Source organism: Andrographis paniculata, unplaced genomic scaffold (assembly GCF_009805555.1).
Source record: "Andrographis paniculata isolate CXL003 unplaced genomic scaffold, ASM980555v1 Contig62END, whole genome shotgun sequence".
NCBI lineage: Eukaryota > Viridiplantae > Streptophyta > Magnoliopsida > Lamiales > Acanthaceae > Andrographis > Andrographis paniculata.
Window position 1 is genome coordinate 5131944 of NW_026137598.1, and position 23585 is coordinate 5155528.

Here is a 23585-nt window from a genome sequence, read left to right on the forward strand (position 1 = left end):
TTTACTTATCTTAATTTTAATCTATAATTATTTTTACTAAATAATAATTATTTTTACTAATATATTTTATAATTATTTACTAATTATACTTTACCTAAATTCTCGTGTCTCCAGTAATACACCCATATTATATAGAATAGTGGAAGTATCTACTTATTATACCATAAGGTAAAATTAATCTAGTGAAATGACTTTCTGGTTGCACAAGAATTTCGAATAGGCTAAATATATCTAAAATATATATATATATCTATATATATATATATGTCACGTCACCATCATTGTTTCATGGTATATTTTCTACCAAGAGTGGCCATTACTGTGCTTTCTGCCAAACACCCAATTACTATATATGCTTTTTGCTAGTGCTCTCTCTAACTATTCTTTAACGAAATAATCAATAAAAATAATTAAAAGGTTTGAATTTTGCAATTTTTATTTAGTTTTCGTAAATGGGCCCATCAATAATTAATTGGGCCTAACGAGGTTTTTAAAAATGGGCCTTATTTCGAATCAGAGATCCATTTTTGCGGTCGCTGTTATAATTATTCATCTTATCCGAAGATTGGATTGTGGCAGATTTGTATGCCTTAAATTTGTTTGAATGCCTTTGGAAGATGCGGCGAATTGATCGAACGAGGTGCGTTTTGGAGTTTTAAGTCTTTGTCGAAGAATCAGGTTCTGCTGTTCGTTCCTGCACTAGTATTATTTTTCTAGATATCGGAAGTGGTTTCCTCGATTGCTGTTCCAAACTGTCTGGTTTTATGAAATTTCTTCGTCAATTGTGTTTTCATCTGATCATGACTTTGAAATGCGAGTGTGAATGTGTACATTGTTGAAGCCCTAGGTTGTGATGAAATTTGTTGTATGTTTCTTTATTGCGATCGATCATGTCTGAATTGGTGTTGTCTATAATTCGACACATAAATCTCTCTTAGGGTTCCATTCTCTACTATCACTTATATTATGATGAAGAATAAAAAAATTTGTTCTCCTGATCTTGAATTAAAGTTATATATATCCTTTTGGAGAAATTTATTTGTATTGCTTGTGAATTGTATTGGGAAATATGATTTCACTGCTAGCCTGGATTTTACATTGGTTAGGATAATTGCATAGTTTGCGTGATGCTCATTTAGGTGTGTTTGTTACATGTTTTGGGCGTGTTTAGATGTTGAGCTGTTTTGAAAAATAGGAAAATGCCTGAATAATAAGAACAAATTCGATGCAACTTATGTAAGTGTTAGTCATCATTATTTAAACAGATCATGTAACCTTTGATGTAATATTTAGGATTTTAAAATAAGTATTGTAAATGATGTTTATGGAAAGAAATTTTTTGACGAACAATGAGAAAATAAAATCGAAAATATAAGTAAACAGATCATTGATCGTTGGATCCGTAGGATGCATAACATAAACATATAGCAATGAAATTAAGTCACTTCTAATTCAGTGAACTTTGTACAAGTCTCGGCCATCTCTTCACCTGGCACCGTGCATTTTAATTTTTGCGTAGTTTCATTTAGGATCAATCTGTAGTGTCTTTTCTACTTTTGGACTCCCAACTATTAAGTGATAGCTTTTGCTGAACTGAATGGCGTGTTCTTCAACAGTTTAGGCTTGAACCCAACTATGATGTATAGCCAAATGCTTAGTAACAAAATGGTCTTTTCTCCGAGTGTTCTTGTTTAAAATTGAACTAAACACAACTATCATACTTGAATATACGTAAAATTTATTTGTAGTGTTCGATTCTGTACATTTCTGCAAATATATTCTTCTTGTGTGCACATATGAATAAACCGAAGATTCATAGAAAGGTCGTAAGCTTGACAATATTTTTGGTACTGTACGTCAGTGTTTATTACCAAATTCAAATGTTGATTTGGCTGACACTTGCTTTGCTTCATTTGAAGTTGCTTTCTCTGTCTTAATCGAGCAAGTTTTTATTGTGCTTGTGCATTATTCATCTATGATAAATAAATAAATTAGTAAAGAAATACAAAGAGATTCTAATGCTACAATTAAAAAAAATATATATTGGTATATGTTTTCTAATAATATCATTATTTCACATCACCCCTATCCTATATGCCAAAAAATCGAAGTTCTCATGGGAAAACCATGAAACCGTTGCTTGAACTTCTTCATCTTTTTGCATGTGGCGATTACAAATTGCTTAAAATACAAGACTACATGTTGTACAAGGCTTCGAAGTATCTTAATATCTTGAAGGCCTTGAGATGAAGAAACATCTTTTTATATATATTTTCATTTATTAATTTATTTTATAGATGAGTATTGGATAGATAAAAAAAAAAAAACTTTAGCTCGATTAAAATGGAGAAAGCAACCCCGCTTCAATCAAAACAAGCCACTAAGAAATTAGTGTTTGAATTTGGTAATAAACAACATCAATGTGCAGTGTTATGAGAATTTGTCAAACTTACGGCCTTTAGACTTTTTGTTTTATTCAAATATGCACACAATAAAAAGAAATATTTGCCGAAATATACAGATTTGGATGCAACAATTAAATTGTATTTATGTTTCCATATATAAAAGTATTTCTTATTCACATTTTAGATAATATTTTGTTCACCGTATAGAAGATTAGTCGAGAAATATTTCATTGTGTGAGTTATTAATACAAATTTAACAATATAAGTAATTTTATTATTATTAAAAATATTTAAATTATTTGTATTTATCTTATTTAATATGTACCAGGCAAGGAAGATTCAATGACTAATATTCCAATTGCCAAATCCTTAAACATAAGGTAAATAAATATACTATAATATTACTATTTTTATTATTGTTTCATTAATTAATTTTAATTTTTTATTAGTGAATGATGTTTATTATTAAGTACCTATAATTATATACAAAAAAAAAAAAAAAAAAAAAAATCCCTACCTTTACGGAGTCCTCGATCACAGGATCTCATAAATTAAACCAAAAAAATCCTTTCTATGTAATCTGCAAAAATCTCTTGATTGTGACTGAAAGTTTACCTCATATGTTTTCTATTCTTGGAAGCCACCTTTTCAAATAAATAAATGAATTCTTTACTTATCTTCGTAGTAGGTATTCCTGATTAAATGGATAATGGTCCGGTCTATTCATCAATAATCTATAATTTAATATCATAATTGAACAAAATAATCCTGGCTTTGAGGAAGTGAAGGTTTGATGACTATATTGAAGATGATTTTGAAAGGCATATATATATATATATATATATAATGAATAATATGAAGAAAGCAGGGAAGATTCAACCTAGTTAAGGCACACAGTAGATTATGTGTGGGGACTATATTTATTAAATTTAATAATAAATAAATATTTTGAATTCGGAGAGAAATATTAATATTTAATGAAATGAATATCGATGTGTCGACAATCTGCACTGTACGGTGCCGTGCTCTGCTGTTGATAAAAGCAGTCTTAAATCTATGGATATATAGACATCGGATCACCAGACTCATATTTTGCCAGCTCTATTCAACTCCATCAAAATCACACAAAATGATATTATGTATATATATATGCATTACACATTTTGTATATATATATCATATATTTGATGGGGCCAGGTGGGGCTGGACAAATATGGGGCCAGTGATCCCCTCTCGGATATATCGTATTGGGTGTAGTCGAGTTGTGTCGAGCATCAATTAATAATAATAATAATAACAATGTGTATCCTGACCATTGGGAGCTCGAAAGGCCACTTATACTTATACACACATGTATATGTGTGTGTGTATATATATATATATAGCTAGGGCGTGGGTTTCTTATTTGATTGTGGTCTTAGAGAATATGTGAAGTGAGAAGAGAAGAGGATCGAGGACATCAATGGATGAATTGAAGGTTTTAGGATTAGGAGATAGAGAGAGAGTAGTGTAATTGTGTGAGTGAATGAGAGAGATCTGGATTCGATGCAAAAGCTGGAAATGTGCATGTCTCTGGTGCAGCTGGTTATGGATTTTGTTGTGGCGTTTATTGAGGCGGTTGCGACTGTGATAAATAGCCGTCACCACTCTCACTCTCACTCTGCAATCTTCTCCTCTCCTTCTTCTTCATCATCTTCTGCTGTTCCTTTTGTTGGATTTTTCCCTTAGATAAGGACATTACTTACACTTGTTTCCAGCACATACATGAGAGCTATGCCTTAATTTTGATCCATGTTTATGCATAGATTTCAGCTTCAATTCACTCTTATTATATATATATATATATATATATGATAATTTGCGATTCTTTTTCGGTTGTTATATGAGATAGTTTCTGGTGATTTTTATTTTTTAAATAAATATTATGCATAAATTGTAGCTCAATGATATCATTGTAATTTGTAGTCTTCTTTGTTTTTCTCACTGCATGCACTGCAATTTAATTTGTCTTGTTTAAAATTTGTATTGTATTGTAATGTATGTATGATATTGTTTTGTTTTCGCATGCTGTATTTATTTATATTTACATTCATACTAAAATAAAAAATTAAACTCCAAGTAAAATGACTCATTTTGGCTATATATCTTCCAATACAATACAACATATATAATTTCAGTTCAGGGATTATGATCTTCTTATTCAAGTCGTTCCAAACTGTATAATTAGGAAGAATAAAAAAAAGTTGTCCAACTATCCAACAAATATTATAATATAATATGTGGTATGTATATGGACGGGTTTGAAATAAAACATCAATGATTGGGTTTGCATTTGAATTATTGGCAGGGAATGTCTAATTAATTTTGGCTGAGTTTTCTTCCTCACGTGATATGCATGGATAAACAGTAACATGTAGTTAAATTAAACACCTGTAATAAAATAAGCATACTTTATGAATCAATAATTAAATTGTCTCTCTTAGTAATTGATAAAATATTCCAATGCCTCAGGAAATTTTAAAGTTTCAGATAGGTAATTGATGCCAGAAAAGATATGTTAAACATCGGATGCCTAATGTGTGTATATATATATATCTCTCTCGGTAATGATTGGATGCATAAAAATAGGGCGTTTATTTGGAGATTATTTATTTTTATTTAAATTTTAGTTTAAATAGTATATTAAAGATAATGTTTTGTTGCCTGAAGTTGTATATTATAGATTATAGAAATTGGTTAGAACTGTATGATAATAATATTATTCAAAAAAATATTTCAACACAAACACGATGCAATCTTGAAAGAGATACTAAAATAATTGTATTTATTAAGTATCCCTTGCGAACCGAAAATAGCCTATAGGTACCTACCTAGGAAAGGATTGTGGAATGTTAGACGAGGTGAATGAGTTTTTTAATCCGTTGGGCAAAGAACGATTCAAAATGACCAGATGATTCGAATTCGATCGCCGATTGAACTCAAGTGAAGATCGATAGGTGTGATAATTAGTTTTCTTTCAGTGTATGTGTAACTAGTTATATATATATATATATATATATTTTGAGCATCAAATAGTTTAATTATTATGTTATGTTAAACATTCATTTAAAAGAAAGCCTTTTACATGTAGTATTATATTTGGTGTGGGGTGTCGTGTCGTCCCAAGTATTGAAGTTGTGATTGAACGAACGAACGCATAGCCAAATTGCGGTTGGGTTGGGTTTGATTTCATTTTATCAGAGACTAGACTAGACTAGACTAGCTAGCTAGGGTCAGTCGATCATTTAGTTTTAGTCAGTGAGTCAGTCCCATTAAAACTTGACTCTCTCTCTCTCTCTCTCTCTCTCTCAGATCAGCAACAACAGTCAAGATTCTTCTACTCTAACTCTACTACTGGTCTACGTTCCATATACACTTCCTACGCCAACAAAAAAATTGTGCTGCCAAATTCTGACATTGAATTTCCTTTTGTCTTGTGCCATCCCATGATGATGATGATCCTGCACTGCACTGCATTTGGTGTGGATTTGTAGCAGAAGGCGGCCAACTATAGAAATGTCATTTAGTATCCAGGGATTAGTGGAGGCGGTGGAGCCGCGTAGCGTGCGCCCAATATCGGTGGGAATTTTATTGGCGGGAAACCATGAGGCGGCGGCGCTTGCCGACCAGCAGGCGGAGACTGAGGGTAATCTGGTGGCGATGGAGGTGGAAGCTGTTGTAGTTGCGGTGGTGATTGGGTAGATCGTGGCGGTGATTGTACTTGCATTGGCAGCGGCGGTGGGGGTGGGGGTGGGGGTGAATGAGCGGATCCCGGTGTTGTAGGAGGTGATTGTACTGATTTTGGTGGTGGTGGTGGTGGTGGTGGTGGCGGTGGTGGAGGAGGAGGTGATTGTACTGGTCTTGGTGCTGGTGGCGGCTGTGAATTGTCAGTTCGTGGTGGGGGACTAGGTGATTGAGCTCGTGGTTGTGGTGGAGGCGGAGACGGCGATGGTACGGATCGTGGTGTCGGTGGCGGCGATTGCATTTGCGGTGGTGTTGTTGAAGGAGCTGGTGGAGGCGGTGGCGGTTGCGTTGGGCTAGGACGCCTTGGTCCTTGTGGTGGTGGTGATTGTCCTTGCGGTGGTGGTGGTTGTGGCGGCGATGGACTACTGGATCGCGGCGTTGGTGGCAGTGCTGGAGGATTAGCCAATCTCGGTGTTGGCGGTGGTGATTGCGGTGGAGCCGGAGGATTAGTTGATCTCGGTGTTGGTGGTGGTGACTGTTGTGGTGCCGGAGGATTACCAGATCTCGGTGTTGGTGGTGGTGACTGTGGTGGTGCCGGAGGATTACCATATCTCGGTGTTGGTGGTGGTGACTGTGGTGGCGCCGGAGGATTACCAGATCTTGGTGCTGGAGGCGGTGATTGTGGTGGCAGAGGCGGCGGCGGCGAATTAACATGCCGTGGTGTTGGAGGAGGTGATTGTCCCGGCGACAGCGGAGGAGTTGAGCGTGCTGTTGAAGGAGGCGGAGGCGAATGAACCACTCGCAGAGGTGGAGGAGCTGATTCAACCGGTGGCAGCGGCGTCGGAGATGATTGTGATTGCGATGGCGGGACGGCGGAAAGAGGCGGCGGGTAAAACTCTCCATCTGGCGTTATAACCGGCTTGGGAGCAGGAGCAGGTGTAGGCGCGGAAGCACGCCCTGGCTCGGAACCTTCTGGAAGGTTCCGAGAAGGCACAGGTGCCGGCTTTTCCGGTTCATTATCAACCGGAACCGAGCCCTTCGGCGGCGGACCATAAGGTGACGGCTGCCTTCCCGGAGCCTGACCCTCCGGCACCGGCTTCGGCGCCTCTCTGCCGCTGGTCGGCCGGCAATTGGCCTTGCAATCGGCTTTCTTACTCAATTCGAGACGGCATTCTTTCTCCGGCCGCTGGTGTTCTTCCCTGGCGAAGCAATTGCTGTCATCCTTCACAACCAGGCCTGGTAGGGCACCAGGGTGGCACAGAGGATCCTCAGAGTCGAAATAGTTGAGAGAATACGTAAGATTCTTCAAGCCTGGGAGGGTACACAAGCTGTCAGGAACTTTGCTTCTGAAGAAATTGTTGGCAATGTTGACAGTTTCCAGCTCCTGCATGTACTCCATCCCTCTCGGCAGGTCTCCCATGAACTTGTTACTGCTGATGTCCCAAACAGTGGCCGAGCTCAACAGGGTCATTTCTTCGGGGAGACATCCCGACAGGGAGTTATCGGAGGCGATGAACTCGTCCAGCTTGCCAGCCATGGATCCGATGCTGGTCGGAATGCAGCCGGTGAAGTTGTTGTTGGACATCACCACCACGGAGGCAGGGGAGTTGCCGAAGTTGGTGGGGATTATGGAGTAGAATCTGTTGTTGTTCAAGAAGATTGCATCGAGGTTCTTGTCGAACAGGGCCGGAGGCAACGGCCCTTCAAAATCGTTGAATCTGAGATCGAGAAACTTGAGGCTCGGAAGTTCCAGGACGGGGTCCGGGAATCCTCCCACGAACCGGTTATTGCTCACGTCGAGCTCGTAAAGAAGGGTCAGCTTCTTTATGTTTTCAGGGATGATGCCACAAAACCTGTTGGAATTGAGATGAATGAGGCTGACATCTTTGAGGTGCTCGATCTCCCAGGGAATGGCCCCGGCAATGTCGCCATTGTTGAGGTCGACGCCAGCAACCACCGTGATGGTGGCATTGTCGAGCGCCTGAGTGCAAAACACCCCCTTGTAGGAGCACACATCGGGGCCAACCCAATTGGTGGTGAAATTCAAGGGATCGGAGTGGATCGTCTTCTTCCACGCCTGAAGGCCAATGTAAGCCATTTTCAGCCGGGGATTCGGGAACTCAAAATTGACATCGGCATTATCAGTCCTGTGTTGATCTGCAGGAGTTGCTTTGGTTCCAGAAATGGCATAGCTGAGGAGGAGGAGGAGGAAGAGGAAGAGAAAACAGGTCAGGCCCTTCATTTCCGACGAGTTATTTGCATTAATTAGCAGCATAGCAAACCTGAAAGGGCAGATGTTGCTTATAGGGCAGCTTTGGCATCTCATAGTGTTGGATGGCTGAGGAAGAAGAAGCTGCCGAAGCCCTCCATGCACCATACTTCTGGCACCACAGGATTTGGAGGTCAAGGTGAATCCTGCACAAAAATATAGGAGGCTTAGCTTGCATTTCGTTTAGTGCAAAATTACTTAAAATAAACATTGACAACAATTCATTCATTCTTTCAGCTTCTGTTTCCATGGCTGCTTACTGCTAGTACAATTTCAAGAACTTATTTTTAAGCATGCATTCACGTGCTAACTGAACTCTACATGCTGTACAAGAATTTCTATGGGCCAGTAGGAGGAATTAAGTGAAATGAAATGGGCTTCATAAACCTTGACATGCTATTTTATCAAAGCCATAACCAGCCCAAACATATTGATTTCAAGTTTCAACTAGCCCACAAACTTGATTAAGAAGGAAATAGTCTTACAGGGGATTCTAGAAGGCTTTCGGACTCCGGACAGATCGACACCGTTGATTGTATAAGATTGACGGTGTTGATTAATCTGGTCTTGGAGTCCGGGAGCTTCCAAGAAGCACTACAAACTGAAGAAGATGATAAAGGAGACACGTCCTAGTCAGTAAGGTGATTTGTCATCTCAAATTTCAATTATCCACCACAAAATGCCAATTCCAGTTCACCCTTTTTTTTTCCAAGTATTCATTTCTTCTTTCCCCAACTACAGCAGGCATCGTCACGTTCATATCCATCCACTCCACGTGGTCCAATGAGGCTGTTCTCTTTGTCCTTATAATGAATTATTGGTAGACACGGAAACCCAAACTTGCATTGTGGTCCTACAAGGGAACCTACTATTACTGCTAGTTTCTCTAATATCATTATTGATGGATGAACAAATGTACAGATATAAAGAAAATGATCAAACTGCAATAATGGCATGGCGTAAGATATAATTAAGCCATGGTTGATGTGTTGGATGATTGAAGTTGCTTAAATTAAATATCCATTTTCCTGTGTATAGTTGACTCTTTCTTTTCTCTCCTTATCTTCAGCAGATAAATTGGAAAAAGATGAAGAGCCAAGACAAATCTGTGATGATTCTTGGGAGCTCCATGGACTCCAGCGACACAGAAATCTACACCATCCATAATGCTGTGAATTCAAACCTATGAACGGTGTAGATTTATCTGGTGTTTTGATGTCCACAAGGCTCTCAATAATCAATCAAACAAACAAAACAGTGTTCAATAGCCAATTGGGGCTTCCACACGCAGGATTTTTTGTTTTTCCAATCCAAGTGCTGCCCACCTTTTCATTCTATATAAAGCACCATTTTTTAATGCACTTTATCCTCCTTCATCTATCTAAAATATTTTATTTTATACTTGTTCCCATCAAGAATCTAGAGACGGAAAGAAAGGGTCTGGAGATCATACCATCAGACATGGCTGCTGTGACAAACCACTGCGTGGAAGAATTGACAAAGCTGGGAGCCAAGATCAGATGCAGAAATCCATTCACCTGGAAAAGGGATTGTGCTGCTGAAGAAGCACAACCAAAACAGGTGTTTTCTTCCTCTTCTCTATCACCACTGCCCAAGCCCAGGAATGAAGACAATATCATGTCCGAAGCCACCATGTCCCTCCTCATGGACAGGTTTGCACCAAGCTGATGAAATCAAGGCACCACAGAACCTGAAGCTTCCTGTAAATTTCTGAGAAAATAAAAATCAGTGTCTCTCTTATCTGTATAATGATGGCAAAATATATCATCTAGATACATACAGTAGCATAAAGCTGTAAGTGCCTAACTCTACCTGCAAATGGTAAATATTCTTGTAAATGGTACATTTAAGAATTAAGTTCTTCCTTACCTGCTGATATCCCACGGCTGCACTTGAATTACCATACTTATGATCCAAAACCAACTGTAGTGAGATGAGATCTATCTATTCATGAAAGAAGCACAAGCTCAGAGCTATGGATAATTTCTACATCTAATTTGGATACCTCTCTTAAGCAGACAGACAGAGGCAAAAATCGACTTAATGTGCTGGATCTGCACTGCACAGCATAGTATTTGACAAATTTGTGCAGAAAATGAAAACCCAATTAGATTTACAACTACCATTGGGTGTGAGAATTCTATACTGATGTGCTGATCTCTGTACTTGCTGTGGTGCATTCATTCGTGCTGGCTGTATGTCTCTCATTCTGCATTTTCAGTAACTCATTGCGCCACTTGAGAATATCTCTACTGTAATTGAGGGCTTTATCAATGCTATCAGCTTCATTTGCTGTAGCTCTGGTTACAAAGAGTTTCCTGTCGGTTAGCAATCTGAATAGCCTTTTGAACTTCACTGCTACATAGTGGAAAGCACGTTGAGCCAAAGGGGGGCTGTTGCTATTGGTGTGCGGATGGCTGATCACAGGATTGAAATCCTGAAACCAGTCGCATTGTGATAGGGGAATTCGGTCGATTTTATCTTCCAGAAGATCAAACTTATTGAGGATGAGTAGGAAACTCTTTCCAGAGAGAGATGGATGAGTCACAATGGTCTCAAAGTGTTTCTTGATTGCTAGCATCTTGTTTCTGTAAACTCCACTTCTGTCTTCATAATATTCGTCGTAATCTGTCAAGGCGACGCAATATAAGACTATGTCGACATCTTCAAACATGTCCAACCACTTGCAGTGTTCTCCAAGGCTTCTTGCATCAACTCTAGTTAGTTGACATCTGCATACCATGTTTGTGAAAAAAGTTCTAAAAGAGTAATTAAGAAAAACAAAAATTGGGATCAATGCTGGCATCAATAGTGATCAATCAAACTCTTCTGGTTTGAATTTCTAATAAAATGGCTAAAGCATGCAGTTGTCGTTAAGGTATTTGTTGTGGCAAGTGATAATGCCCTTTTACCCTCCAATGTTCATCCAATTTTTTGGTGAACTTATGCACAAACCAAACTTGGTGTTGAATTCCTCGTGTTTTTTATTCTCAGCCATGCATCGATTTCTCAATATCTAGCAGAGGTGAAAAGATTTTCCAACTGTAGTTTTACTTCAAGTATTTTAAACTCAGAAACTCAGGCAAAGTGTTAGAGAGCAAACCTCATTTGGGAATCTTTGGGATTCAAAGAGTCCATGAACCCTTCCGGAGATGAATTGGGAAAGGAAAATTCCATGGATGCAATCCCGTTCGAAGAATTGATTCCATCGGCATACAGAATGTCCATTTGAGTGGGCTCATAGTCTGCTCGTGAAATTTCAACAGCCTTTTGGAAAAGAAATGCTATTAGATATTCCTTATATTTGGATTATCACCTACAAAGAAAGATTATAAAGAACTAACCCGATCTAAGAAATAATTAGCAACTGCAGGTAGAGCATGCAGTTCATTTCGTCTCTTGTAAGTGGCTTGGAAGGCTTTATCCTTCCAGAGCTGCTCAACTAAAGGTGCATACTCTCGAGTTGCAGCTGGGAACATAACATCCAACATGCCAGATCTCATAATTTCTTGCACCCAATTTGAGAATGCTTTCAGGTTTGAATTAAGTGAATACATATTACTTCGCTCAACCTGTTCAAATATCCCTGTAGACAATCAAAGTGGAATCAGCTACAATGGTTCGTTCAAATTGTTTTAAACCAAGTATCTGGACTTGTAAAGATAATCACAACTTTGTAAAGTTCAGATTTCGCCATTCCAGCATATCAGATAACACCATCCAAAAAGCAATACATATGGCCATGATTGCTAGGCATTTGGCTGAATATAATTCAGTAATTTTCAGTTAATCTAAAATAATGCTATAGCCATACCGAACTCACAGTGAATTGGTATGTTTGAATTTAGAAAGATGTCGAAATAGCCAGGGTGTTTCGTCATGAAGTACTCAAGTAATGATTATTAAAAATTGATAAGTTAAGGGTGCATACGGTTCGATCCAGTAATGTTAGCAATATGGGATAGATATCTATTGAATCATGGTTTTTGTTTACTTACTGTCAAGAAGTTAATGTTGTTTCTTGAAATGCAGGAGGACCTAATTACACATACAGTGAAAAAGAATATTGATTGATGAAATATCCCCCAAGCATACCTGAAGGACCAGGTTCTTGAGCAAGTTTTCTCCTCATCTCAATCAAATGCTCTTCTTCAAAATGTGTGCGTCCCTCAAGCAGAATACAGATATATTTGTAGAGATTTCTTTGAATCACGTGTTTGAGGTTTTGCAGCTCATCTTCTGAGAAAGGGACACTGTGAATCATTTTGGCCTGCAACCAAACAGTATGTTTACTAATAAGATTTTTGTGAATTTACCCATACTTAAAATCAGCATGATCATCAGAAAATGCTAACAAAACAAGAGGAAAACTCTACTCAGAGATAGCAATCATATACCTGTTTAAATATGGTACCAGTTCCAGATTGATCAAAACCTACTAGAAGTAGTTTACTGAGAATTCTCTGGTCTATGTTTTTCCCAATAGTGTTAACAATGCCTTCTTCAGAATCTTCACCACTAGGGTTTGATCGACCAGAAGGAAATGGCAATGATAAAGCGGCGCATGCAATCCTCACTTTTTTCTGAAATGCAAAATTGTTAGCATAGTAAGTAAGACACATCTGATGAAAAACCATTAAGGAAGTAGGGAGTTCAGAAAGGAATATTCATTCAGTTGACCTTCTTCCATAAATTGCCCACATTGTCCATGCCTTCATGAGTATAGTTTCCATCTGATGTAAGCCAAAAGCTTGGGCCTCCCTCACAGTGGATTCCAGCAGCCTGCAAATGTTAGACAAATGGCTGAGATTCATGTTTCAAATCCATAAATGTTTTGAATTTACAATATTTTGAATGAATAATAAAATGGAAGATAACTTTTTTGATACAATGTCTTTTAGCATTGTATAGTCCCCGCATGTGATCCAAGGATAAAATACAAATGCTAAGAGTGTACATTTGCAATCTTTTTTTACTATTCTATCTCTCAATTTTCCGACACAAATCCAACATTTATTTTACCTTAAAATATCAAAACAAATCATACAAACACACACACAAACAAAGAAAAAGCACGACGCCAAGAACATTAAAATTTAGAAGGCCAATACCCTCAGCATCCAGCACTCTGGTCTAGTTATCTCCCGGCCATTTATCAGTACTTTTGTGTCACCATTGCTGGCATCAGGCATAAGTGGAGAACCAATATCCATCTCAGCACTGATAATCTGGCATGGTTTCTTCCCTTCCTGCTTGGTTGAACCAAAAACCAAGTTACTTTCAACATTAGAAATAGTAAGGTGAAACAAGAAATCAAATTTGGAAGTGAATTTTAGAGTAAAGCACAGTTCCTACCTTCCCCCAAAATCCAGAGTCCTTATCATACCAATATCTTCCAGGTCTAAGCTTCTTTGGAGGATTCCGACAGCTTAGTAGCATAGTCAACTTTTCCTTGCACAAATGCTTCCCATTCACATATATTAGATGAGGTTGCAACTGATTCACTTCACATGATATTTCAGAGTTCATGATTTGCTTAGCTACCTCATCAGCAAGCAGTCTCTTCAGCATTCTTGAACACTTACCAAGCGAATCACGCTTTGATTCTTCAATCCTATGGCCAATGCACTTGATGCATTTTCTCCCTTCTGGCATAGATCCCATTGCCCTAATCACACATTTTGCACAATACTGAGCAGAGCAGACAATGCAAACTTCCCTCTCTGCAAATCGACCCCTTCTCTGACATCTATGGCACAATCCTCTCTTCCCATAATTAGAAACAACAGGAGTTTCTGGGAGAAATGAAGGCTCATCACCATCAGTTTCTTCAGAAGTAGCATAACGTGATGGTACATCAAGGGAAGTCACTGTAGATGTTCTGTTACGTTGGACACAAGTTTCTGTTACAGAATCTTCCGATTTCCTTCCATGGTATGAAGAAAGCTTTCGCGAACTTGAGGCGGATTCCTTTGAAAGGGGCATGGTGGACTCACAATTACATGAGACACTAGCTTTACATTCACCACCCAAATCCTCACCGTCTGTGCTTTCTGACAAACCATTTGAATCATCAAGACAGTCAAAATACCGAAGCGTACCAGAACTACTGGAGCTCTGATCATTGGGTACAGCTGCCGATGAACCTCCTTCCAGTGAACCATTCTCCAATTTCCTCGAAGAAACCCGACCAGAAATCCCCAATTTTTCTGAATGTCGTACTAAATCCTGAGGCTCCGTTACTTCTAAACTTGATATCCTTTCCTCCGATGGTTTGCGGTAAGAATCGCGATTTTTAACGATAGGTTGGCTTACTGGTAGAGACAAACTCTTCGACATCACAGCCATCGTAGCAGCAACGGATGCAGTCGGTATGCGGAATATATCAATGGGAATCGCTTGGGGAATATCATGGCTGATTGGAGGACCTCTGTACTCAATTGCAAAAGAATAATCGGCTCTGAAATCACCATCACCATCACCATCCTCGCTTTTCGTGGAAGATATTGGCACAATGCCGCTAAAACATCTCGCCATTTCAGCAAAGCCAGAAATCAGCTCACAACTAGTTTTTAGTACTTCAACGTTCGTCTTCAGTGATGAATCGTATCACAGAGCAGAGACCTTTTATCAGGCCAATGTGGACTTGTTGAAACCTTCTAAGTCGCTTGGAGACTGACTTGAATTTAGACATGATAGTTGACAAAACGATTCAAGATCATAAAAAAAGCAATTTCAAATTCCAAATTCCCCCGATCAACACGCACGTAAGTTGCAGGAAATTCAGCAGAGACTATCTAGAGAATGTAGGGAAGTTTCACTAACATCACTCAATTAAGTAATCACACGTATAATTTACCTTCAACTACCGATTAATGCAAGGGTCGCGACTCGCGAGCTTTCCTCCATGAATAAGAATTCTCCGGGCCCGTCGAATTGAATTTTTATAGAATCGATAAAAGAGAGTGTGACTGAGTTGGATCAATCAAGCATCCCGTACTTGACACGGTATCGTGTTTGACGGTTTCCCAGTCCTCCATGGGAGCGAGCTACTACTGGTTACGCGTCACTTTTTTTTTTTTGGCGGTTTCATTTGTTGTGAACTTTAATCGTTAACTTCTTGATGGGCCTATGATGATGGGCTCAATATTGAATTAACAGCCCAGATCAATAGGTGGAGAAAAACATCTGGGCGGCTTGCAGTGGAACTGGGGCTATTCCTTCTTCTTCAAGAAATCGATTGTTGAGTCTAGTGAAATACACTGAAATCTGTGTTGAATATACAGGAGATTGATTGATCGTCGCTCAATTCGAAATTCCGATGGATTTCTATCTCGAAGATGGAAAGCAGTTAAGCTCAAATTGCACGACTCTAATTCTGGTCTGTTTGTTAGGGTTATTCAAATTTCGTCTGTCCAATTCACGATTTTTGTTTCCGAATCTTCTTGCGTGATACTGTGTTTGCGTGGTTCTTTTACAGCCGGCGTTGTCGATTGGCAATGTAGGGCAGCTAGCGGTGGATCTTTTGATATCATCTTTGAAAGCGGAGAGAGTTGGGTACTTGGACGAGCCGAATGTGCTTCCTTGTGCAGGCAATGACGCTTATTCGCCATCACCTCTCGGAAAACTTGCTCTTCCTCTCGAAGGTTTTTCCTGGAATTTTTGCTTTTGTTTGTTTGTTTGTTCAAGTCCGTACATCTGTTGCTGATGGTGTGGGAAATATATTCGGTTCAATTTTGCAGCTTATGAATCATCTTCTTCTGCATTGACACTTTTGCAGCAGCGATCTCCTGTTATTAAGGTTGTGAGGATCTTTTTATATACATCTCTGTAATGAAGATGCGTCTTGTATAATTGCTTGTTTTTCTTCTTCTTGATCAAACTGTATATTATTGCTCAATCTCTGTGTTTATTCTTCTATTCATTGCCTATGGATTTACTTTAATTGTGACACTAGCTTTGTTTTCTTATAAAATTTCTGGAAAGCTACTTATAACTACCAAAACAGCCTTCTCATAGTGTTTGTGTAAATAGGGTATGGTGCTTGAATATGCTAAGAACATTGCAAGCTTTGCTGCTAAAAATGGAATGAATCATGTAGTCATTCTCTCCAGCTTGGATTTTGGCCGGTGGAAGAACATTGATATGTCAAGGTATCGACTCCAATTCGGCTCATATTCATCAACTATGTATACATTCAGATTGTTAGTGTTCTTTGATTTAATCCTTTTCAAAATGCATGTTGTGTCATCTGATGTTGTTTCTGTCTCTCACATGTGTGCGGGGTGTGTGTATTAGTGGTTTGCAGGTACATTACTTATCCAACGGTAATCTGGATGGAACTGACTCCAACTGTGAAAGCAATGGGTGGAAAAGACTGCAAGATTATGATCCCACACAACGAACTTGGAAGTATCTCGATTCTTTAGCTGATGGAAAGTCTCTGCCTGATGAAGATTTCACTTTTGAGGAACTAGAAGATGGAGATTACTGCCCTAGTCTGCCTTTTGCTGCTCTCTTTTCCTGCTTTAAGGTATATTTTCTTCCAGCATATATGGAAAGCCCGTCTTTTATCGCATAAACAAACACAGAGAGTATGCATATGCATATATAAATAGTTTTAGTTTCCATGGATGGGACAGCATATATTTACTTCCTTACCCTTTGAAGTTTAGCAATATTTGGTTCTTGAAATCGTGACTTTGGCCGATATTATTGAAATGTCATCGTTGTCCAAATGTTTGGTTAGATCCATTAGAATGGGAATTTTGCGTTTCCTAGTTAGATATCTGGAAAATTTAGACAAAAATGCCGATTCCAAACAATGGAGACTGACAATGATATTGGGGTTTCATGGTTTTTACTTCCCCCTTTTAATCTTCAATTCCAAAAACCCGAAGTCTGAACCTTGTTCTGTTTTGTTTGTGTTGCATTGTAGCTGCAATAATTTAATGATCTACTTTCTTGTGTTGAAATAGGCTAAAGGTTTAAAAGTGACTTGCTTACTTTGTTACTGCTCGGAGGGAGACAATATACCGGAAGCTTTCGCTTTGGCTGAGGCCACGAGCAAACTGGTGGGACTGAACGAAAATGAATTGCAAGGTAAGCAGTTATTAACTCTCAATGGATCACACTTTCTATCCTTTCCAATTAACAGTCTAACTGTTAATTCGTCATTCCTTAAAGATTCAAGTTGCTTGGTAGCAGGCCAAATTAACCTTTATTTTCTGCTCTTGTTCAGGCAGTGATCCTTCTGGTAAATGGACTGTGCCATTCTCATGGCAGAGTGTTTATGGACCTCCAGCAGATACAACTCTTTTCTAGTGTTCTATGGTATCGAGATGAACAAGATTTTTGTTTTGTTTTTTTTTTTTTTCTGAGTAATTGCTTTAGTGACCAATGGTAATGATCTAACACATTCAATAGCTTAGAATTTTTATAGCTTGTGCTTCGATGGTGAGTAAACTTAAGTTAGCTAAATTTGCAGACTGATTAATTGACCTTCAACTCAATGGTTTCAGGTAAAATATACGCATGTTTGGTAAAATTTGCATTCCTTTTTGGCTACATCCATTCCATAGGTTCCCACGTTCCATCTTCATTCGTTTGAGATTTTATGGTTTTTTTTTTTTTTTTTTAAGTAGACTATAGGAAGAGATGATTGATTTTATTTATTAATTTAGATAGTTTCTTTATAGACTTAGACCGGATTATTTATTAATTTATATTAATTCTATATAGTTGTAGAATAATTTTTTTATTGATTTTATATTATTTCTATAAATTCATATGAATTATGAAGTATACTTTAGATTAAAAATAAAAAAAAATCATTCAAATTATTTAGCGAAAAATAAAATAAAAATTATAGATTATAAATTGCAGGTTACCTGCCACACATGTTCGCCTAACTTAAAATAAATAAATAAAAGTTGCCCTAAATGAACACTAATACTTTTCAAAAGATCTCCGTATTGGATGAAGGGTCCGAAAGATAAAAAGTACTAATCGAATCCGTCCAACCAGCAACGTGAACAAGAACAAAAAGCAACCTGGAGTCAAAGCTGCATGCATTATATGAACACAATACCAAATCAAACCTTAAAACGGGCTGGAATGTCTATATGCCCAATTAGAAAACATTAAAAAATAAAAACCAACTATTCAATGAAAAAACATATAAATACCAGACCGACCATAGCAATACAAAATTATTAGAATAAAACAATAATATTATTTAACAATTATATTTAAAATATAATAACACATAAGTCTCAAAAAATTTAGTAATCATTCGATAGTATATTTTAATTGTAAAATATTATTTTTTATTAAAAATTTATAATAATATTAATAAAACAGTCCATGTATTCATAATTTTCAATGAGAATTCAATAAATTTGAATTTTATGAAAGGTTGAATACTTAATATTTTAAGAGTGTGGATTGAATACTAACGTATTTTAAAATGCCTTTTCTTAACAATCAATCACTGCCTCACATCTCATAGAGATCGCCAACTAATGCAATACTATATTAACATAATAATACTCCATCAGATTAACCGATCAAAGAAAGAATAATATCAGATTAAGGACAACATGTTCGAAATTTAAAATAAAAGTTGTGATGGAAAAACCCACCTAGGAACTTACTTTGAGTACTGTTCTTCCTTGAGATCATTATCTGCCTAGACTTATGGCGGCAAGGTCTTGTCCAATAATCTGTCGATAGTTAGATATCAGATTTTCAGTTGGCCAAGAAACACAAAGGAACTAAAGATTGTGAAAAGTTTGTAGCAAACTACTCAGAAAATTACGACTCCATGACAAAAGTAGGCATGATAAATGAAGATAGAGCTCTTTCATAAAAGAAAACACCATCGCTTGTGCAAGAAAAACCAATCAAATGAGCAAATAAAGATTCGAAATATTGAAAATTTATAATGGATAGTCGTGTACCATCCATCAGCTTCTAGAAGCATTTCTTTCCTCAACTTCTCAGCTATTGTCTCATTCCCCTGTTTCGTGTATGCATCAATGAATACACCATAAATCTCCATATCCGGTTCAAATCCTTTTCTCACCATCTCTGCCTGAAGCTCTAAAGCATCTTCCATCTTTCCTTTCTCACACAAACCCTTTATCAAGTTCTTGTAATTCTCACTCTTTAGAACTGCTTCATGCTTCTTCATTGAACTTGTCCAAAACTCCAATGCTGCCGGGATCTCATTTTTCGCGCAGAGACACCTCACAATTTCATTAACAATTGAACTTTCTGGAATAAAATTTCTCCTGCACATATCCTCGTACACCATCATTGCAGAATCCGAATCCCCAATCTTACAATACCCATTTATGAGATGCTCGAATGTAATACAAGTGCTATCCAAACCTTTCATCACCATGTTCCTGTAAATCTCCTCAGCCTTACTGAGCTCTCCCACTTTGCAATAGCCACCGATCATTGTATTGAATGCCATTACATCATGTTTCAAACCTCTATTCTCCACTTCAACCCATACTTTCATGGCATCCTCCATTCTTCCAGCATCACAGTACATTGCCATTAACAAATTAAAACTATACAGATTCGGCTCACAGCTGATCCCCGCCATTTCTTGCCACACCTCCTCAACCTTATCTACCAACCCTTCTCTGTAAAAGCCCATCATAACCAAATTCATGGTTTTTGTATTAGGGAGCAAACCTTTACCACGTTCTCCATTTTCAGTCACACAATCCTGAAAAATTTGTCTGTACAGATCATATGCAGCATAGCAACCACGGCTCCTCGAAACCAATTCAAGCAAAGAGTTACAAGTAGATGCATTCAAAAACACATTCTTCGACTTCAGTAACTCATAAATTTCAATAGCACTATCGATCTTTTTGGACTCCAGACATGCTTCAACCAACAAATCAAATACGAATGGGGCTGAATCACAAGCTCTGTAAGTTTTGATCAGTGCCTGAAGAAATGCAATTGGGGTTTCACAGAAACTACACATGGCTGATTTAATTACAGTCAAGGCATGGTACCTGAGCCTTGAGCGGCAGAGGATGTGAATCAAGGTGGCGTAGGAGGATAGCGAGTGGGATGAAAGAGAATGTTTGGTTGTAAAGCGAAAGAAAGCTAAAGCTATATGTGGCCTGTTACGGAGTTCAATTGCAATTTGTGAAAATTGAGATGGGGTGAGATATTTATTTGATATCAGAAGAGATCGGAGGTTGGACCACCGGCGTTTCGAGCGGTGGTGTTTCAGGATTGAGACGGCGGTAGCCACCAAAGCATCACCGGGATGCATTACAGGCAATGAAGAAAACGGAACTGGTTTGGGAACATAATGCAAAGAGTAGCGGCAGTTTTGAAAAACAGCTCGAAAGAACGCCATTGATGTGTGCCTGGAATTTCATCAAACAGCTTGTGTGCACAAATTATCAACAGGAGTAGATTTCGAGAGGAAGGTCTGGCACAAATATGTACAAAATCACCTGCAAATAGACCAATTTAGAAAGCATCAATGAACTGCGCTACATATTGAAATTGCCGAGCTTAAGGTAACTTTAAGATCCCTCAAATTTCTTCGAGATATTCCATGTCGTTTTCAAAGCACATATAAAGCACAGAGAATGAAACAGATGACGAAGTAAACGACGAGACTCTGAGTCGAAGCACAAAACCTAATTATTTGATACCTTTTGATCAAACTTGTAGCATAGTGACCAGTGACCACTAAAGCCAGATTCTCATCACTGAGACAGGATTGCTTAGGCAATTGGTCATTCTATTTTCCACGGATTAACTTTCGTATATAGAAAAACGAAAAGCAAGAGATTCCATGAGAAGGAAAAAAGCATACCAAATTTGCCTCAAGTTAAGCAACTCCGAGTTAATCTCAAGCATATATAATCTAATCGGGGAGAAAAAACATACAGATATGAATGTAGCAATCATCTAAAGTGAAAATTCTCGTTCCTTTGCTTTATACCTTATGCCTTATTCCGCCTTCTCCATTAAGATTCACCATTATTACTCTATATCTGATGATCTGCTTCAGTTTCAAGCCATTGAAATCCCTAAATTCATCTCCAGAGTAACCTCAATCACTAAATTCCATATGTCTGCAGAATTAATATACTAACCGGATTCACAATTCAAGCCAATTCACCTCCGCCATGAAATACGGTGAAATCTCCCATTTCAGTCACCCTAGGCACACTCTCAAATTCGATTACGCCGAGGCGCCGTTCAAGTGCGACGGATGCAAGGAAGTCGGTATCGGCTCATCCTACAAGTGCACCGCCACCAGCTGCAATTTCGACCTCCACACACACTGCGCCATCCCTTCCCCAACCATAGTTCACCCGTTCTACACCAAGTGCTCGTTCCAGTTCCTCAGCCGGCCGCCCGGACCGGAGGCGCGTTACTGTAACGCGTGCGAGAGAGGCGTATCGGGATTCCTGTACCACTGTAAGCTGTGCGGCTTCGACCTTCACCCTTGCTGCGCTAAATTGCCGATGGTGCTCAATGACGGCGACATCAAACTGTATTTATACCCAAAAGTCGGCGCGCCTTGTCACAGGCATTGTAACACTATCCAACTCATTATTAGTTTTTCTTCTTCTTTTTTTTTTTTTTTTTGTTAGATATATAATCAGAAATACTTTCGATTCTTAAAAAAATACATACAATAAAATATTTACTCCAATAGTCCATTTGGGTCTGGAATATTTTTAAAAATTTAATCGGTAATTAATAACGATAATAAAGTGACAATGTAATAAAAGTTGTGATTACTGTAATGAATAAATATTAAATAAAAAATAATAATTTAAATTTAAAATTAAATTTTACTATATTTAATATACAAATAAAATAAATTTGAGAGAGGAATAAAATAAAATATAATTATTGATTAAATATAAGTAAAACGAAAAAAAATGTACAGTCAATTGAATGTCATAATAGTATTTTACTAGCGGTTAGAGTCTGACTGGTCAACAATATCATATGATATATTTTAACGTAACATATTATATTATTGATTTTAATATTGTATTATATAAATATATTTATAATCTATTATAATTATATGTGTTGAGTCGTGAAATAATGCTGTGCTTATTGGGTTATTATAAACACTAACCACCAACGTGCAATCGATAGATTATTTCTACTTCAATAAATGGTTACTATAAACGGTTAATAGTGTGTTTGGGCTAGGTTGGATGATATGATGACGTCTTCATTTTGTATCTTTGGGTAGGGATACTTTTTATTTTTTATGTTATGAATGTAAAATATTAGAATAAAAAATAGTACAAGTATTATGTTATATTAATTTATTTTTATTGAATAAAATATATATTATGTGGTATAAATGTGTATATTTTTACAAAATTGAGATAAAAAATTGAAATGGCAATTAACCCATACATCCTAGTATATACAGGTGCGGGAGAAAGGGGAGGAGCTGGAGCTACAGGTCCTCGTGCAAAAAGTACAACCTCCACGTGGCGTGCGTGAAGGAGATGCTGGTTGACAGCTGGCACGAAATCTACGAAGGTAAAGGCAAGGGCGAGTCCGAGCCTGAGTCCGAACCTAACCGCGGGATCCCGAGCCTGAAAGCGAGGCTGGAGAGTCACAGCCACCACGCCAAGTCGTCGAAAGGGAAGGCCCAGAAATGCTGCGAGATGGCCGCGCTCGCCCTGCAGTTTGTTGTCTCTGCAATTCTCGGAGATCCCACTACCCTAATTGCTGGCCTCGTAGGCACCCTGATTTCCAGATAATTAATTAATTAATATCAATTCTATTTATAAATATGTGGAGCTTGGTGTATTATTACTATTATTGTTGCTATTAAATAAATAAAATCACTTTCAACGGGAACACCACGTTCAAAATGTTTGACCGTAATTTTCTGGTTGTTTATTTGCCAATAAAACCTTCTTCAACTGTATACAAAAGCTGGGTTGAGTGCCGTCCTGCCACGACGACGTCGTTTGTGTTTGTGTGAAGTCCTGGATCTCAACAACTGAACAATCGACATCGTTGTATTACCGTAGGATCCGCATTTTTGGCAGTGAGGATTTAGCTGGTGTTGAGATCCTGGATCTCGAAGGAGCTTCGTTGTTTGCTAGAAGCCTTTACGAACTTGTTTCTTT

The 23585-nt window shown here is 38.0% G+C and overlaps 5 protein-coding genes and 1 long non-coding RNA gene across 16 annotated transcripts; 3 read left to right on the forward strand and 3 right to left on the reverse strand.

Moving 5' to 3' along the window:
- Window positions 1-397: 397 nt before the first annotated feature.
- On the forward strand, window positions 398-4470 carry LOC127261210 (uncharacterized). 3 transcript variants are annotated; one of them, XR_007840868.1, is made up of 3 exons: window positions 398-678; window positions 2734-2785; window positions 3791-4470. It is a non-coding gene; the product is annotated as an uncharacterized LOC127261210 (long non-coding RNA). The 3 variants fall into 3 exon arrangements; XR_007840869.1 differs by having other exon boundaries at window positions 398-640; XR_007840867.1 differs by having other exon boundaries at window positions 566-678; window positions 3827-4470.
- Window positions 4471-5313: 843 nt separating this feature from the next.
- On the reverse strand, window positions 5314-9456 carry LOC127261198 (leucine-rich repeat extensin-like protein 3). Of its 2 annotated transcripts, XM_051289439.1 has the most exons (3): window positions 8883-9455; window positions 8411-8543; window positions 5315-8320 (listed from the first exon to the last, which is right to left on the reverse strand). In XM_051289439.1, the coding sequence occupies exons 2-3, from the start codon at window positions 8503-8505 to the stop codon at window positions 5968-5970; spliced, it is 2448 nt and encodes an 815-aa protein (XP_051145396.1). In that variant the 5' UTR covers window positions 8506-8543; window positions 8883-9455; the 3' UTR covers window positions 5315-5967. The 2 variants fall into 2 exon arrangements, with proteins under 2 accessions (XP_051145395.1, XP_051145396.1); XM_051289438.1 differs by having other exon boundaries at window positions 5314-8543; window positions 8883-9456.
- A 693-nt stretch (window positions 9457-10149) lies between these two features.
- LOC127261197 (extra-large guanine nucleotide-binding protein 1-like) lies at window positions 10150-15407 on the reverse strand. Of its 3 annotated transcripts, none has more exons than XM_051289437.1 (9): window positions 13963-15407; window positions 13774-13881; window positions 13530-13667; window positions 13099-13200; window positions 12816-13001; window positions 12514-12688; window positions 11763-12004; window positions 11522-11685; window positions 10150-11150 (listed from the first exon to the last, which is right to left on the reverse strand). In XM_051289437.1, exons 1-9 carry the CDS (start codon window positions 14953-14955, stop codon window positions 10559-10561), a joined length of 2700 nt encoding a protein of 899 aa, XP_051145394.1. In that variant the 5' UTR covers window positions 14956-15407; the 3' UTR covers window positions 10150-10558. The 3 variants fall into 3 exon arrangements, with proteins under 3 accessions (XP_051145394.1, XP_051145393.1, XP_051145392.1); XM_051289436.1 differs by having other exon boundaries at window positions 13774-15093; window positions 15278-15403; XM_051289435.1 differs by having other exon boundaries at window positions 13774-15407.
- A 209-nt stretch (window positions 15408-15616) lies between these two features.
- On the forward strand, window positions 15617-17870 carry LOC127261206 (uncharacterized). The gene is made up of 7 exons (XM_051289451.1): window positions 15617-15799; window positions 15899-16064; window positions 16161-16219; window positions 16453-16571; window positions 16717-16951; window positions 17397-17520; window positions 17660-17870. The coding sequence occupies exons 1-7, from the start codon at window positions 15740-15742 to the stop codon at window positions 17740-17742; spliced, it is 846 nt and encodes a 281-aa protein (XP_051145408.1). The 5' UTR covers window positions 15617-15739; the 3' UTR covers window positions 17743-17870.
- Window positions 17871-18023: 153 nt separating this feature from the next.
- LOC127261200 (pentatricopeptide repeat-containing protein At2g15980) lies at window positions 18024-21703 on the reverse strand. 6 transcript variants are annotated; one of them, XR_007840866.1, is made up of 4 exons: window positions 21410-21557; window positions 19380-20912; window positions 19074-19142; window positions 18024-18470 (listed from the first exon to the last, which is right to left on the reverse strand). XR_007840866.1 is itself a non-coding variant. In XM_051289442.1 (4 exons), coding segments are annotated over exons 3-4 (1434 nt in total). In that variant the 5' UTR covers window positions 20813-20912; window positions 21410-21469; window positions 21564-21697; the 3' UTR covers window positions 18489-19141. The 6 variants fall into 6 exon arrangements, 2 of the variants coding, with proteins under 2 accessions (XP_051145399.1, XP_051145398.1); XR_007840863.1 differs by having other exon boundaries at window positions 18024-18482; XR_007840865.1 differs by having other exon boundaries at window positions 19062-19142.
- On the forward strand, window positions 21597-23335 carry LOC127261207 (uncharacterized). The gene is made up of 2 exons (XM_051289452.1): window positions 21597-22003; window positions 22874-23335. Exons 1-2 carry the CDS (start codon window positions 21597-21599, stop codon window positions 23208-23210), a joined length of 744 nt encoding a protein of 247 aa, XP_051145409.1. The 3' UTR covers window positions 23211-23335.
- Window positions 23336-23585: the final 250 nt, after the last annotated feature.

Coding starts and splice junctions, on each gene's coding strand:
- LOC127261206 (XM_051289451.1), top strand. CDS start 15,740: ATGGATTTCTATCTCGAAGATGGAAAGCAGTTAAGCTCAAATTGCACG. Junction 15,800..15,898: donor ATTGCACGACTCTAATTCTG/GTCTGTTTGTTA, acceptor GTTCTTTTACAG/CCGGCGTTGTCGATTGGCAA. Junction 16,572..16,716: donor AAGAACATTGATATGTCAAG/GTATCGACTCCA, acceptor TGTGTGTATTAG/TGGTTTGCAGGTACATTACT.
- LOC127261197 (XM_051289435.1), bottom strand. CDS start 14,955: ATGGCGAGATGTTTTAGCGGCATTGTGCCAATATCTTCCACGAAAAGC. Junction 13,668..13,773: donor ACTCTGGATTTTGGGGGAAG/GTAGGAACTGTG, acceptor TCAACCAAGCAG/GAAGGGAAGAAACCATGCCA. Junction 11,686..11,762: donor CTAATTATTTCTTAGATCGG/GTTAGTTCTTTA, acceptor CTTTTCCAAAAG/GCTGTTGAAATTTCACGAGC.
- LOC127261200 (XM_051289441.1), bottom strand. CDS start 20,812: ATGGCGTTCTTTCGAGCTGTTTTTCAAAACTGCCGCTACTCTTTGCAT.
- LOC127261207 (XM_051289452.1), top strand. CDS start 21,597: ATGAAATACGGTGAAATCTCCCATTTCAGTCACCCTAGGCACACTCTC. Junction 22,004..22,873: donor GTCGGCGCGCCTTGTCACAG/GCATTGTAACAC, acceptor TAGTATATACAG/GTGCGGGAGAAAGGGGAGGA.
- LOC127261198 (XM_051289438.1), bottom strand. CDS start 8,505: ATGGTGCATGGAGGGCTTCGGCAGCTTCTTCTTCCTCAGCCATCCAAC.